General features: G+C 39.8%; 1 protein-coding gene across 1 annotated transcript; it reads left to right on the top strand.

Annotated features, from left to right (window-relative positions):
* Positions 1–1,835: 1,835 nt before the first annotated feature.
* LOC138010086 (gamma-aminobutyric acid receptor subunit beta-like) lies at positions 1,836–13,892 on the top strand (the record flags this gene model as incomplete). The annotated part of the gene is made up of 7 exons (XM_068857046.1): positions 1,836–1,938; positions 2,498–2,565; positions 3,406–3,626; positions 4,464–4,546; positions 5,842–5,970; positions 9,491–9,876; positions 12,604–13,892. Coding segments are annotated over 7 exons (1,326 nt in total), but the record flags the coding sequence as incomplete, so codon positions are not given.
* Positions 13,893–16,388: the final 2,496 nt, after the last annotated feature.

Genomic DNA, 16,388 nt, shown 5'->3' with positions numbered 1-16,388 from the left:
AAAAACGACAAGGAAGCATTGCAACTTTTTAACTATTCGAGCCAATACATGGTGATCAGCAGCCTTTTCCTATACCAGGGAAACGCGGAAAGTGAAGAGAATTGCCGAACAAGGAATCATTTTTCACTGCTTTTCTTTCAACTAATAGGTCATTTCCAAGTTCACGTCTGTCTCCTCTTCAAAGCGACTCTAAGTGCGAATTTGACAATTAGTTCTACCTTAAATATGAATGAAAACAGTTTTCATGAGAAACCTGAAGAGGAGGCAGACACGAACGTTAAAATGACCTATTCTATTCTTGTTATCCACGTTTGTCGTATCACCACCAATATCGTAACTCCATCTTTCGCTACATAAAACGCTAACAACCCTCAATTTCCTTATTTACTCTGATGAAGGACTAACTCCGGCTCGAAACGCGAGCATTCAAATTTCTCTACGGTGGTCAATTTACCATATCAACCCAGTTGATAAAACCATTTCGAGGGACCATAAAGGTAGTGAACATTTAAATATGGGATAAATATTTTCGAAGAGCCAGGTGTCGCAGTATAGCAGGATGTATTCCTTAAGGACGGTGCCTACTATTGTTATTGCGCATACGTTCTGTGCATCTCGAGATACTCGGATTTCCTATCGGCGGTGCTTATTAATACAGGGACATTTTTGCGCGGTTCAAAACTATGTGGAGAAAGCAGAACTTAGCAAGTGCTCTTTGTATCCATAAAGAAAATTGGGGATAACCATGCAATTTTCAGAGATAATTAAGCTTTAATTTGGCAAAGGGCGCCATACATTGCTTTGTATTTTAAAGCTTTTTACAAATATTGTGGATTAATTATCTTTGAAAAATGCGTGGTTACCCCCAATTTTCTATTTCGATTTCAATAACACGTGTTGAGATCTGATTTTCCCGCATATTCAGTAAATCGTGCAAAAATACCTTTGAATTAGTAGGCACCGTCCTTAAAGAGGACATAGTTTCAACTGGACGTAGATTTTCGCCATTAAGTGTTTGCCGTTAACAAGTAAAATTTACTGAGGTTTGACAGAGTAAAACCTTAGGAGACAAAGAGATAACTGTAACTGAAAAAGATACAATTAAACTTAAAGTGGCTGGAACCAGTTTTACTACTTTTGAGAGACCTTTTAGCAGAAGGGTTGTCATTACAACACTGTACCGCGGAACAACTATTTTGTAATACTATATGAAACATCAATTATTGCTTAACGAAATGTGCTTATTATCGTGACGTAATAGCATATGAAAGCTATTCAGATCTACCTTCAGTTTTCCAGTATTTTTCCATGGTAACATATTAACGTTACAATAATGGGCGCATTTTGTTAAGCATTAATTGCCCAATATAAAAAATGTCCATTGTCTCTCCACAATTTTGCATAATCATTGTTTCCAGTTTCTCTTGGGAGCGTTATAAGTTCCAAGAGAAAATAAAAGCAATGCTTAGGGAAAATTTTGGAGGGTGTATTAGTATTTTTGATATTAGCTAATTGGTGTTTCATATGGCACCATAGCATTGTTGTTACCTGATGCAGTGTAGTATATATAACCCTTCAAATAAGAAGGTCTGCTAAATTAAAGGGTGAAGGTGGTTCCAGCCGCCTGATTATGAAGCCTTAAGTGGCCGAAGGCAACCAGTTGCTAAGTTACAACAGTTGGTAGGACTTCAGACGACGGATCCAGCTAGTGATCCTCGCGGGAATGGAACCCAATGCAACCGCACTGACTGATCTAAAATTCCTCCTTCCTTATCTCAAAAGTATACCATGACACAAAATAAACAGACTACGTGTCAGAGGTATGACCCTGAAACTTACAACGTGTTTCCTGCAGTTCAACAGAAGTGTCCGTAAACAAGACTACCTTGGATCGTCTGTTTACAACCTATGATAAAGATGTCCGACCCAACCATGGAGGTAAATTTTCTTTTTGCCATTCCAATTAAAAAAAAAAAGAAGCAAAACAAAAACAAATGTATATCCGTGCTATGATTTGCCCTGTCCATTCACCTGGTTTGTTGGTCGAATTCTCGTCCCCAGAGCCCTCCGTTTCGTTTGGCCGCGTGGTCGGAGAAAAAAAAAAAGAAGTTAAGAATCTAGGGTCGAGAATGATCTGAGGCGGAAAGCATTGTGTTTTTGGTCACTTGGGATTAGTCTTTATTTGGAGTTGTTTTGTTTTTTGTCTTTTGTTTCTTTTTTTTCCCGTAAATTTATTGGTTAGAATACGGAAATATTCTTCTTTATTGGTCAGGTAAAAAGATTATGCCACTCGGCTGAAATAGATCGAGGATTGACTCCCCATATTGTTGAATGACTAGGAGATGGTTGGAAGATACGATGTCCCTTTATCTAAGTAATGGTCTGCAGGTATGAAAAGAAAGTAGTTCTGCGTCGAGACCATTGCTTGCGCGACAAGCAGGGGGCTGTTTATCCAGCCGGAATTCCTGAGTGCTGTTTTGTTTTAATCCTAATATAGTTGGGCGTTTGCTGATAGAAGTCGACTTGTATGTTGAATCATTCGCTAATATTGCAGAAGCTGACATGGTAAGTTGTCAAAGGTTGAAGAGGATATTATTCAAATAGCATTGAATGAAGGGGTTAATTTCTAAAGAGACTGTGTTGCTGCGTCATTGGAAGAGTAGGACGCCAACATTCGGTTTTATCAGACTACTTGTACCGCTACCGTTACCGCTTTTCTTAATCTACTTCTGCTGCTGCTGCTCCTGGATGGATAGACAGATAATCTTTATTTATTCACGGACAATTCATCAGCCAAGCCAATTAAATGAATAGGATACTAGATTAAAACCACTCCCCCCAAACCCCCCGCCCCCTCCCCCAAGGAATACACCCGATTATTAAGCTGTCATGATAAAAATACTATATTAAAAGTACAAAATTAGAACTACGCGCTATGCAATACACCCCATAAAACTGTCATAAAAGTGCTATTCTCCAGGAATGCCGCGACTCAACCTATTTACTCAACGGACTTGTTTGATACTCTGCTGATCTTACTTCTCGCAGAAGTCTGTCCCAAAGTACAGCGCCACTAAAGCTAAAGCTATTTTTATAATAGTTTGTGCGTGGTAATGAAACATTTAGTTCGTTTGCTGCTGCTACTAGCTGATGCTTCTGGTACGCTGTGCCAGTACTGCTACTGCTACTACTACTACTACTACTACTACTACCACTACCACTACCACTACCACTACCACTACCACTACCACTACCACTACCACTACCACTACCACTACCACTACCACTACCACTACCACTACCACTACCACTACTACTACCACTACCACTACCACTACCACTACCACTACCACTATCGCTATCTTTATTATACCATATTTCGTTACTCACGCTTCTTGTGAACAGGAGTACACCGTATTTGGCTATTTGCGCCATCACTGGACAGACAAACGACTTGCAGGCAAATTTCAAGATCCTGTTCTGCTCAAAGGAACGACCATAGAGCGTGCGTGGTTACCAGACACATACATCAGTAACGCCAGGGAATCCAATTTTCCCCAAAAAGACTCGGAAAGTCAGAGCTCACTTCTCGTTTCCTCAGATGGAGGACTCTTCTACTCAAAAGGGTAAGTGTGTGAGACATGCTCCTTTCTCGTCATATTGTGAGTAAACAGTTGAATCATGCAGCAGATAAAAGTCAGCATCGTCAAGTTTTCTTAAAAGTAATATTTGCTTTACATTTGTTTCTTCTTGTTAGGTTTATTCTTTGACGCCGGGCCCATGTTCACCCATGTTCTTGTTAAGCAATTATTGGTGTTTTTATTTTATTTTATGGTACCATAACATTTCCATTATGATTAAGTGAAAAAGTTGGGTAGATTCAATTCTTCCCAATATAGTACGGTTTGTTGAAAGTGTTTAAAAATTGCTTCGAGCCTCCTTAAATGGATTAATCATTCTCGCCCCATCTTATCCACTTGGGACAATCCCTTGGCTTTCCGTTCGCGCTGTGTTCGATCTCTATGCTATAACTATCATATGCATGTGGGAAAAATTTTACGAAGTTTCCTTATTCCTTTGAAGTATCCAATGACTCGTTTGTTTCTTTCGCTTCTTCGGACCATAAATTTTTAAAATTCAGTTTGATAGTGAGGCAGTGAGGACAAAAACAAAGGAAAGTGGATGATATGTAAATATTTTTTACATTCATTCCAACGTGTTTTGATTGTTTTTGTCATCACTGCCTCGCTAACAAGCTGAATTTTAATATACCGAAAAAGACATATTTCCTTATTTGAAACAAATTCTCATTTTTCCTTTGAACAGAATAGTTCGAAGAAATCTAATCGTGTTTTGAGTGATTTTTTTCTGACATATGTATTTAGGTAAAACTATCCTCGCAGTACTTTAAAGAACGAACTAAGTAGGGGAAAAGAAACATGAAGGATTATTGTGTTTCCCAGGGTGAAGATCGTGGCGTCCTGTGACATGCGTTTAGAAGATTTTCCGATGGATACTCAAGAATGTGCGCTGTTCTTTTCAAGTTGTAGGTTTATAATATATAAAAATAATATATTCCTTTCGGTTCACCTTTCAAGGGGTTAATTCCCTTATGTTAATCTCTTGATGTCTTGCTGATCCCTACTCGAACTTTAAATGCGCTGTATATGGCGATGTTTCTCGTGACGTCACCATTGTTATTGATATGCCAACCGGAAGCTAATAGGTCATTTCCGAGTTCATGTCCACCTCCTCTTCAAAACGAGTCTAAGTGCGAAGATTTTGTGATGGTAATTAGTTCTACTTCACACATGAATGAAAACTAATTTTTATATGAAAAATCTCGCACATAGACTCGCTTTGAAGAAGAGGCAGACATGAACTCGAAAATGGCTTATTGTCTGTTGAAACAATGACCTCTTTTTTTCCGTAGATGGCAAATTTGAATATCAAAAGAAATATGACGTCAAATCAATGTGTGTAAACCATAAATATCGCTATTTACGTACGTGAACAGGCGGAATTCAACAAATCCTGCAATCTGATTGGTTCCGAAAAAAATTATATAACGAAAACATTGAAGGCGAACTATAAAAAGTTCTGTGATAATTTGTGCAATAAATATTCCCCTAACGCCTATATGCCCGGAACATGTTATATGATATAATTAGTCGTTCTGTTTCCTAAAATCCCCAGTCACTTTTCTCGAACTAGGAATACGTGTGTTGCTGTGTGTGGATCGCCAACTTGGATCATCAGTTGTGCTTGAATGGATTTCGGAACAAAAACAGAGATTGATGCGACCCCTTTAATAGTGTGTCTTCGTGTTTACTTAAACACAATAGTGCTGTTTCCTTTACCGATCCAATAGCCTTAAGGCAAGTTTCGCATTCTCACGGTTAGACTGGATCTTGCATGAAATGGAGGCTAAAGGTTGGTTCACAAGAGTGGGGCAAATCAACCCCAAGGAAGTACACCCGTCGAACGCAAACGCAATCATATTGAAATACGCTCGCGCAATTGAGTATCCCAAGACGGTGGACGAAGTCAATCCTAGAGGCATGTATTTTTTACCTTGCGTTACACCGATTCACACCTAAGAAATGCAAACTCAAGCGCAAGCTTTTTTGTTTATTTCTTGCGTCGGGGCTTGCGCCTGCGTTTGCGTCGCTCGTGTGAACCAGCGGCCTAAATGCGTGGGAAATAATTCGCGTGTGAAAAGATGCCCCCACATTTGCCTTCATTTCATGCTCGATCCAACCCAACCGTGTTAAAATACGAAACTGGCCTAATAAAAGGCTCAGCCTGTTTAATATTTGATTTTTTACCTGTTTTTGAAAGATGGTTACGGCGTGAAAGACATTATTTACAAATGGAAGAGAGACACCGCGACAGTTGAGAAGACTCACATCGCCCAGTTTGTTGTGAACCATGTACAAATAGATTCCACAAATGTAACTTATGAATCGGGTGAGTATCTCTGATTTTTAAAAACTAAACAAAGGATATCAGATTTCTAGCATTTTCATTGGCTCGCTGGACACAAGCTATCAGTCCATATACCTGCTGTACCTAATATGGTCAAGGAACGTGTCAGCAATAAAGCGAAATAAAAATAATTTTGCAGCTCTGAGAAAAAATGGTCGACAAAAGCTGTTTTGGACCGGAATTGACTGAGGCAGAAATCCATGCTTTTGTCGACAATACTACCCCCGGGAACATCATGGAGTTTTTAAGAAAACAATTATTCTACCCGGTCTTGCTGGATATATGGAGGGTATTACATGGCCGCGCGTGGATACGAATGTTATCTTCGAGTGCTGAAAGTATCTCTCACGCGTGAGCGAAGCAAACGAGTGAGAGATATATCCTCACATGTGAAAGATAAAAACGATATGTTCACTGCGAGCGGATCTCTCACGAGTGAGCGAAGCGAACCAGTGAGAGATACTTTTAGCACGAGAAGACAAAATTCGTATATCCCCAAGCGACCATATAATGTTCTGTTTATTATATAGGTATTTATGAAATGTCTAGATTTAAAACAATTTGTTTTACTCATTTTCGAAATGATGAAAAAGTGGTCACCAACTGCTAAAACACGCATGTTGTGTAACATGAAACATGATATGAAAGTTATGAAAAACAAATCATGATAATGTAAAATTTGCAATAAAGATGTTAAAACAGTAGAGAAGAATTATATTTAAAGCACAAAAGTATCTTACAATGAAGAGGAAACTCGCGTTTTCTCGGCTAATCGTGTTCGTTACCATGCTGACACCTATATTCTCACATGTGAAAGATGAAAATGATATGTTCACTTCGCGTGGTTACGGTGAAGATATGACTTTTTAGTATAAGGAGAAATCCTGGTGTTTCATCAGTATCTAAATAATAATAATTGTTAAGGGTTTCGTTGTTATAGTCCAAAGTCCGACGTTACGTTAGGGTGTTAAAAGAGAATTTAATCAACGATGACGGGTACGGCAACGGCATTACCGCAAAGCAAGAATGTTATTGGAGTAAAAACGTAAAATATTCATCATGAGTCATGCATTTAAGTTTACTTCTTTGCCATATTCCACAAAACCACTACGTGACATCGCCAAATGTAAAGTTATGACGACAACGCAAGCAGACCACAACGAACCATTCATTTTCTCTCTTTATACTTTAAAATCGCGTGTACCCAACAAGTTACGGGATACTAGGCCCGTACTGTAAAACAGGCTGAACAAGGTGGAAAAAATCGTAAAAATCTTACGACAGCGCTAAGTTAAGTTCCAGCAGAAACCCATACGAGTTGAAACGTGTAACGGCCCCTTGTGTGCTGGGAAACAAGCTTCTGAATATTCAATTTGCTAAGTACCATATTTGGAACAACAAGAGAGAAACATTCAACCAATCAGTTCGCAAGAACACCGTGACGCAATACCACCAATGTTTTCGACTGGAGCGAGGGGTTTCCAAATATGGTACTTAGCACTGAATATTCGGAAGCTGTGAACGCGCGTTACTCGTTTCAACCCTTATGGGTTCCTGGTTCCAAAAAACTAGCCAAATTTGTACTAGAGACGAATAGCTCTTTTAAGGCAAATTATCCGTCTGAGACGGATAAATCGTCTGTAATTCGGCTAGACACCAGTGAATTAGATAAGAATGTTGATCTATCACTTTGCGGTCTTGCCCCAGCACAGTCACAAATGGATTTATTCTTAGATAAACTTTGCGCGCTTTGTATCGTGTTGAAAACAATTTCTTTCATTCAAAAACTCCAGTTCCGTCCGTATTTGCTCTGTTCTAAACCAGTCAGACCGGGGCACTACAGTGTATTACCGTCTCATACTTTGCGCATTCTCTGGTCCAAATATGGTAAAATGACGTAATGGTGGAATGATAATTCGTCTTGGACGAGTTATTCGCCTCTGGTATAAATTTGGCCAGTCATTCTATAAAGAAACGACGATGGCTACAGCAACGAAAACGCCATAAAAAAATAATGTCATCGGTTAAAAGAGGAACAATGATCGTGATGCACGTGCTGCACGTGCGACTCGCATTTTAGTATGTACGTTTGCTGTACTCTGCACAAATATGACGTGAATCACCAAATTGGACGTTTTCAACTAACCTCTGTACACAGGAATAACAATAGAGAAATGCACGACTTCTGGTGGACGAACAAAAGAACCTAATGAGAGATTCTTTGTTTCGTCCACCAACTAGGGTTTTCTATATCATGCACACAATTTTCACTATTATGCTAATTCTTTAAAATCAAAATATGTTACTATTAGGCTCAAAAAGGAACATAAAATGGAAAAGTCCAGACTCCCAGTCCCACCACGTGGCTATGTCCGTTTCCTGTGGTGAGGTCTGGGGCGGTCGATTTTTACATATATTTCTCCACAGGAAATCAGGAATTCCAATCTCGAGATTGTACCTAATTCCATGTATTTGTTTATTTATTTTCGATATTTTGACATATTTCCGGGAATTTTTCTTACCATTATGCAGGCGTAATGCTCGATGCTCCTGCCTCACTATTATGCTCAAAATTATACGGGGATAATGTGGACAACCCTACCACTAACATGGCGGTGATGACGTCACGTGACCTCCTATTTGAGGTTTTAGCGACAAGGAGAGCGTAAAAATACAAACCTTCCATTTTCTATTGTTACCCTGAAATGGCTCGTACCCAGTTAATTTTTAGGATACTTCGCACACATTGTATGACGTGAACGAGATGGAAAGACTTACGGTTTGTGTTAAATCACATTTTGAGGTGACGTTTTCGTCCACGTCTATTTGTGCATTCCTTATTGACCAATCAGAAATGCAAACATTGCTGTGTTTCCATAGCAATTTCCGTATTACACTCTTTAGCCTATTTGTGTATTTTTCATTGAGGGATCAGAAACGCGATATTCTTTTGAGTGTAATAAAAAACGGTTATCGATCTCTTTAACTTTAATTTATGTCGACACTTTTCCCCGGCCGGATATAAAATATTGCTAAGTAGAGCAAGCCGTGCGCTTTGCAAGTGGTCGCACTAAGTTTGCTGAGACATGGAAATCACAAAAAAGACAACTACAAACATGTTGGCGTTATTCGGCCACCAACTTGGCTATTTATTATATCATCAACGAAATCAATAAAAACCGCAGTAAATTAAAGCCATGTTCAGCATCGGTGGGACGAGAAAAAACGCCTACACCTATGAATGAAAGAAAGGAAAACGAAGGACGGAGCAAGGGTAGGGAGGGAGGGAAAATCTTGATAATCCAGGTTTAGTCCGTGAAGGTACAGCTAAGAGCGCCCGTCACGAAGATTGCAATCCCTTAACTAGACCTATTTTTTACTCCGCCCTTATCTTTGATTGGCTCATTTTTTTGGCTTAATGCATCTATTGACGCGAGGAGGTCAAAGTCGACGACATAAATGGCATCATTCCTTACAGTAATAATGCCCCTTTTTTCTACAGGGAACTTCACCCAGCTTGTCATCAGATTCAGCTTCAAACGACGCATTGGGTACTACGTCATCCAAGTCTATCTCCCAGCCTCCTTAATGGTCGCGATCAGCTGGATTGTGTTTTGGTTGGATCAAGACGACATGGGTGGTCGAGTAGGTCTGGGAATTACAACCATACTGACGATTATGTTCTTACTTGGATCAGTGAATACCTCGCTTCCGCGAGTGAGTTATCCAAAGGCCATTGATTGGTTCCTTATAGCCTCTTTCTTGATGGTGTTTCTGGTTTTAGCGGAGTGCATTGTCGTGTATATACTCCGACCAAAGAAAGACGACAAGAACGATGGGAATGAGTTACCCGTTGGTTTTGAACTTGAGCCTGATGAAACTAATGAGGTAACTTACTTATCCCCACATAACTAACATATTTAATTTTGACTATGAAATGATATATGAAATGGATCATATATTAAGCTGCGGATATGAAATGAAGTGAAGTTATGATAATTAACAAATTGATGTCAGTTTTTTGTGCGTCTGTCCTGTTATTGATCATGAATTTCGTCATAACATTGTCAAAGTAGTAGCTGCAGGATTCCACTGGAGATCTCCTTTCCAAGCGACCACTTAAGATTGAAATAAGCTTTCTTTTTACCTCGTCTTTGTTTCTGATGTCTTTAGCTTAAAGTAAACAAATGTCCTCTTTCGATTTCGGAGAAAAAGACATGTTCGATTGTTTTCGTCGGATTGCGTCATTCAAGTGCAGAACTAGCGAATGACCTCATCCCCTTCTTGGCGCGAAACGCAATTGAAAACCTTGCAAGCCAGACAAGTTGCTTGCTCATCTGCTTCGCGTCCGAAAAATCACGCTTCGCTCGTCAAAACATTTTCTCCTGGGATTCTCGTAAGGTCGACTTGTGGCATTTCATATATCAATTCATCGTTGATTCATTCTTCACGGGAACACAAGAACGCACAAATGACCAGCTCCCAACATCAGTGGCTTCATAACTCAGTCGGCAAGAGCGTCGCACCCGTATCGCGAGGTTACGGGTTCAAATCCCGTTGAAGTCTTGAATTTACCAGGCTTTTCTACGCAATTACAAAAATGGCGTTCATAACTGCGAGGATCATAGCTTCACTTGATATTTTATTTTGTTAATGAAATGAACTGTATGTAACTGATCCTCAAACGCCACTTCATTTTATTTATCAAGTCCTTTCACGGGAACACATGAGCCCAACAAATTTACCTGCTCCAAACTGAGACGCTTCAAAGCTCAGTTGGTAGAGCATTGCGCAGGCATTGCAGAGGCCCTGGGTTCGAATCCCATTTGGCATCTCTCAAGAGACAATTGCTTAAATTATAATAATTACAATTACAATTAAAATTACAATTACAATAATTATAATTATAATTGTTATTATTATTCAGCTCAATTTTATAATTTCTTTTTATGTATATATTATTTTAGGCCCTTTTTTTCCGTGAAACATATTTTTATTACATTTTTCTATTCTCATTGTAAATAGTAGATTTTATTGAATAGGTAACACTATCTTTTTATCAAGAAATCAAATCGCAAAACGTACAATAGAAATTGAATTGTAATTATTATTATTTTATTAGAGTGCTTATTCACATTAAATTATCATTGTCATATAAAATTATATGACAATGATTGACATATAAAAATTATTGTCATATAAACTTTATTATTATTATGACAGTTTGAAACTTTTGAATGTCAATACCTTAAAGCTACCTGGGGCGTTAATCGTAACCCAGGAGCTCCTTAAAAACACCATGTTCAAGTCCTATTTACAAATATCTTTCTAAAAGTATTATCCACTTAAATCTATTAAACTATGTGAAAATATAAAATAAGTGATTGCTAAAATTTAAAAAAAAAATGAATAATAATAAAAAATTAATAATAATAATACATTTTTTTTTACAATGATATCCTTTGCTGAAATGAAATTCGTGTTATATTGCTCGTAAAGTTTATGTGATTACTTTAAAAGTGCGGGCAATATTAAGAGAGCTTGATAAGACCGATTTCTGCATCTTTAGCAGGACTCCTTTAGTTCTCACTCTTGACCCGAGTAAATTCCTCATTCCCCCCTCCATGTTTGTGGACCATCCCCCTAGCACGTCAATAATGATGTTGTATTGTTGCACATCGTACCCAGGGTACTGTCGCTTTATTTCCCATCTTAGGGGGGCATACTTGGCTGTCTTCTCCTCTTCCTTACTTGTTCGGTTATCAATCCATGGACAGCTCATCTCTAGTGTTATCACCTTCTCCTGTTGGTGGTCGATAAAACGGGCATCGATTCTGTTTGCTCTCACCTCGGTGTGCTCAGCATAGAGCGGGACATCCCAGTAGGCTTGAAACTGGTCGTTTTCATTTACCGGTTTGGGTTTTACTTGGGAGAACAATGGTGGGACTTTGTCAATAAGGTTTGCGTCCTTCAGGATCTCGAAGAACAGGATCTTCAAGGCGTTATTGTGCCTTTCCAAGTACTTGTTCTGGGACAAGGTGGGACATCCAGCTAGAATATGCTGAACTGTTTCTGCTGATCTACTGCATAGCCTACATGCCACTTCAGTAGCTGGTCGGGCTCGCACCTTGTGACTGTAATATATTCGTGTTGGCAATAGTTGCTCGTAGAGCTCGATCACTCCTGCAACGGTGTTAGACGGACACAACGTCCAGTCCTTAAGCCAAGCAAAGCAGTCTGCCTTACTCAGACTTACATCCTCCCACCTACTTGTGTGTAGCTTTCCTTGCCACCTCTCTTCCCTCACAGCCTGTGTATTCTGCTTTTCTACAGTTTCCTTCAAGGCAACTTTGATCTTCTTGTCTGTGATTGTTACTCCCCCCTGGGTGATGCAGGGTGACGGGTGCTCAAGGTCCAGGCCAAGACCGAGCTCTGCTGCATACTTCATGCTATCCTTTAAAAATGAATGGTGTCCCACCTCACCTGCTCTTTCTTCAAACGTTATTATTATTATTATTATTATTATTATTATTATTATTATTATTATTATTATTATTATGACACATAGATCAATTCATGACACGCACAATTTTTCCTCCTCTTTATATCTTGCAGGAGATGTTAACAGAAGCCAACGGTGGCAAACCAATTAATGTCTTGAAAAAACGGCAGGTAGTTATACTTGAAAGATTCCTAAGTAACAGCGAACCTGTGATTCCGAAGGCCAGGGGATTTAATAGAAAAATTCCTTTTCTGCCCGAGAAAGATGCTGAGAAACACATGATGAAAAAGTACAGTGCGCATGCTCCTTCTGGGAAGTACGCTGAAGCTATAAGAGGATGCAGACGATGCCAGATAGCGAAGATTATTGATTACATTTGTCGGTTCTTATTTCCTTTAGGTTTTGTCTTATTCAACGTCTGCTACTGGCGGCATTATTTAAAGGATTGATTCTATCGTGATTCTGCTCATTACGGTGTTATTTCGGAAATACGGTTGCCATATTGAACTAGTCGCCCCTCCCATTACGTTTCGTCACTCCCCAGATCTTGCGCCCTCTCGTCCAATATGGCGACCGAAATCAAACAGCTCAGTCAATCTGGCAATAGGCTTGATCAATAGCTATTGCCGTTACGGTGGTCTTAGCAATTCTACAAACGTTTCACACATACAGAAAGCAAATTTTGCAAAATTGCGTCGCCAATATTGAAAAATGGTCACCAAAGATGTACATTTATGTGTTGATTTGGAACATTGCATCACTTTCAACAGCTCGATTTGATTGAGTCCGTCTTCCAGAACATTAATAAAACTCGTGTAATCTCGTTTGTCATTGCTAAGGCTGGCGTGGGCCTGTTGGAAGTAGGAAGAGCAGTCCATCTGTCAGCTAAATGGATTTGTATGGCGATGCTCCATCTCTCTTTCTCCGACTTCTGAATTCATTTAGTGTTTACATTGGTTGAATGGGCCAACTGGATGGCTCGCTTTTAGTTGGTTTCTCTTCATTGTTACATTCCCTTGAGTGTGTCTTTTTCGTATATCGCTATGTACCTTGCAACAATTTATTTTTTAATTGGAAGGAAGATAAGTTATGCTGATGTCGATTGGCACCGCCCTAATTTCGTAAATGTTGAGAAGAAAGCTTAGGAATGCACGGCTTTTGGCGCTGGCGCTTGCCATGACGAGTAAAGAAGATTAAAGACAAACAGGACAGAAATACCTTTAAGCTAAGCAAAAGGAAAGTCGTTGTTGTTGTGTTGTGTTTTTACCGTTCAGTATCGTTATTGTGATTTTTTTTTTCCACACGTCGTAAAACGGTTTCATATCCTGCTGTTGTAAAAGCCAATCGAAACAGAGCTATCCGGCTCAGTGTCAAGGAAAATAATACGTGAAAAACCTGTTCCTAAAAACAAACTTACTCGGGAAAGGGTTGACCCAAGGAATTAGTGGGGATAGAGGCTTCCCTTGATGAGCTCCTGGTGTCGTACATAACACGGGGATCTATATCTCCAGAAAATATCGTTGTAGAATGAAGGGATCCCGGACTTGAAACAGATGGCCCCAACACCATTTCTGTTTTAACCCCCTACCCACCCCCCTCCTCCTACCTGAGCCTCCCTTGGAACGGTTGCCCGAGAAGTTTGCGCCCCTCCCCCCCCCCCCCCCCTGTTGACACCCCTCCCTTGAAACGAATGCTCCCATGAGTATATCCCTGTAATTAGATGCACGCTGATTTCAATAAGCGTCACGAAGTGTCCCCTTGCTCTTTTCTCCAACTTCAACTTCACTTGTGTCTCGGAATACAGACAATTAACGCCATGACTGTCCCAATAAATGCTGCTCCTCGAGTAAGGATAAACAGGTGCATTTCAGTTCCCTAAGCTGAAAATAAAGCCTGGTTTCCATATAATCTGCAAAGGTCAGTGGATCGGTCTTCGACACCGCCGGTCGTGATGGTCGGGAAAGTAGAACTAGATTCAACTTTCCCGACCATTAGGACCGTGCCGCTTACCGGTCGTAGACTGGAGCAAAGGCGTAGATCTAATTGTGTGCGTTCCTTGAATAAGTGCATACTGGTCCTTCCCTCGTCCTTCTAACATCCTTTTCCCTCTTCGAACCGTATTCTCTCAGCAGTATCCAATACACTTGGCAACATGACAAAAAGCGTTAGCCAGTTATTTTAATGTTTCGGAGATTTTTTTTCCGTCCTTCTGATCACGCTCCTGGCAGGTATTTCTTTGGTATTCACACTAAATCTCGACTATTTGCTTGCACCTTCAACTTTATTACCCCTGCAAAATTCAAACTGCTTTATACTATTAGAGGAATCTGATCGTTTTTCTGTTCCTCTTTTGGCTTCTCATTTTTTGGCTGCCTCATTTTTTTGCACTGTGATCATTTTGTTGTTTGCGGAAAAAGCAGGACTTAGCAAGTGATCTCGGTATCCAAGAAGAGAATTGGGGGTAACCACGCATTTTTCGAAGATAATTAATCAACAGTATTTGTAAGAAGCTATAAAATTCAGAGCAATGTATGACGTTCTTTTCCAAATTGAGGCTTAAGTATCTCTGAAAAATGCGTGTTTACCTCCAATTCTCTTTTTGGATACCGAGATCACTTGCAAAGTCCTGCTTTCTCCGCATTCTTTGAACTGCACAGAAATACCTCTGTATTAATAAGCACCACCCATATGAAATTAAGAGTATCTCGAGATGCGCAGAGTGTATGCGCAATAACAATAGTAGGCACCGTACTTCATAAGTGAATTGAGCCCCTTGTTTTATTCTTGGGTTTCACTCACGTGATCAGCAGCCATGTTTTTCAATGAAAACAAAAGAAGACGTTAGCATAATAATAGCTTTCAATTCCCGGAGGATTGGATCGTGACACCAACATGGCCGCCATTTCATTGTTTGGGGACAACAACATGGCAGGCCGTGACGTCATGTGAAATCCAAGAATATATATTTCTCGTCAACTACTGGCGGTATCGTGCGCATGAATATCAGAAAGTGACTTAATTTTTTGATATAATGAAATTTTGATCAGAAAACTTCAAAACTCTCTTGACATTGCCTCGTTCCTAAAGTCATTTCCCTTTCGTCCATTCGTGTTGTCCAAATGTAGGCGGTCTCTTTGGGGAAGTTTCCTAATCCTCCCTTTTCAACGCCCTGTCCTCGCGAAAGAATTTTACATGCAAGTTTAATAATGGGGCAGATATGAAAGGTCGTATGCAGAAGGCTTTGTATGCTCGGCTTTTGTTTTAATGGGAGGCTTTCAATGGAGAGGTTTCAATTAAATGGGGCGAGCAGCATACTATCTTTGGGTCGCCTGTAATTCCTTAGGGTTCCTCTCGTCACGGTAGCAGGTGGACCGTCTCGATTTTAGTTTATCGCGAGAATTTTGAGAAAGAGAGCGTGCAGCAGTGTCATACTTCGATGCGTCCTTTTCTTGCACGTCTTCGCTGTCAGAACAAGTACTCGGGTCGAGATCACAAAGAAGTTGTAATATTTTGTTACCCCTTGTTCCAAAATGATAGTAATTGACGCTGTAAATAAGTTTTTTTTAGTAAAATTATCATAAGCGGTATGCACAATTGATCTTTTTTGATGCGTTACTGCCTGGCATCTGCTCGCAGCATTTTACTTCAAATCTGTAACCCCTAGTTGATTAATTTTAATCGGTTTAGCTTCTTAAGAAACTATGCGTGGTGATGCCTCGGTGTGGAAGTTGGACAGAGCGAGCTAACGAACGCTCTAAACGCCATTTTTAAAATTTCTTTACAATCCAGTTGATGAGCCCTTTTCTGCAATTCTAATGTTACCGTCGTTGTTAGATCTTTAACCGATACGCGTTTAATTGGCTATATCCCGTCTCATATCTCATAAGCGTTGGAGAAA

The sequence above is a fragment of the Montipora foliosa genome, chromosome 7 (genome assembly GCF_036669935.1).
Source record: "Montipora foliosa isolate CH-2021 chromosome 7, ASM3666993v2, whole genome shotgun sequence".
In the NCBI taxonomy this organism is placed as follows: Eukaryota; Metazoa; Cnidaria; class Anthozoa; order Scleractinia; family Acroporidae; genus Montipora; species Montipora foliosa.
This window is presented reverse-complemented; position numbering and strand designations above follow the sequence as displayed.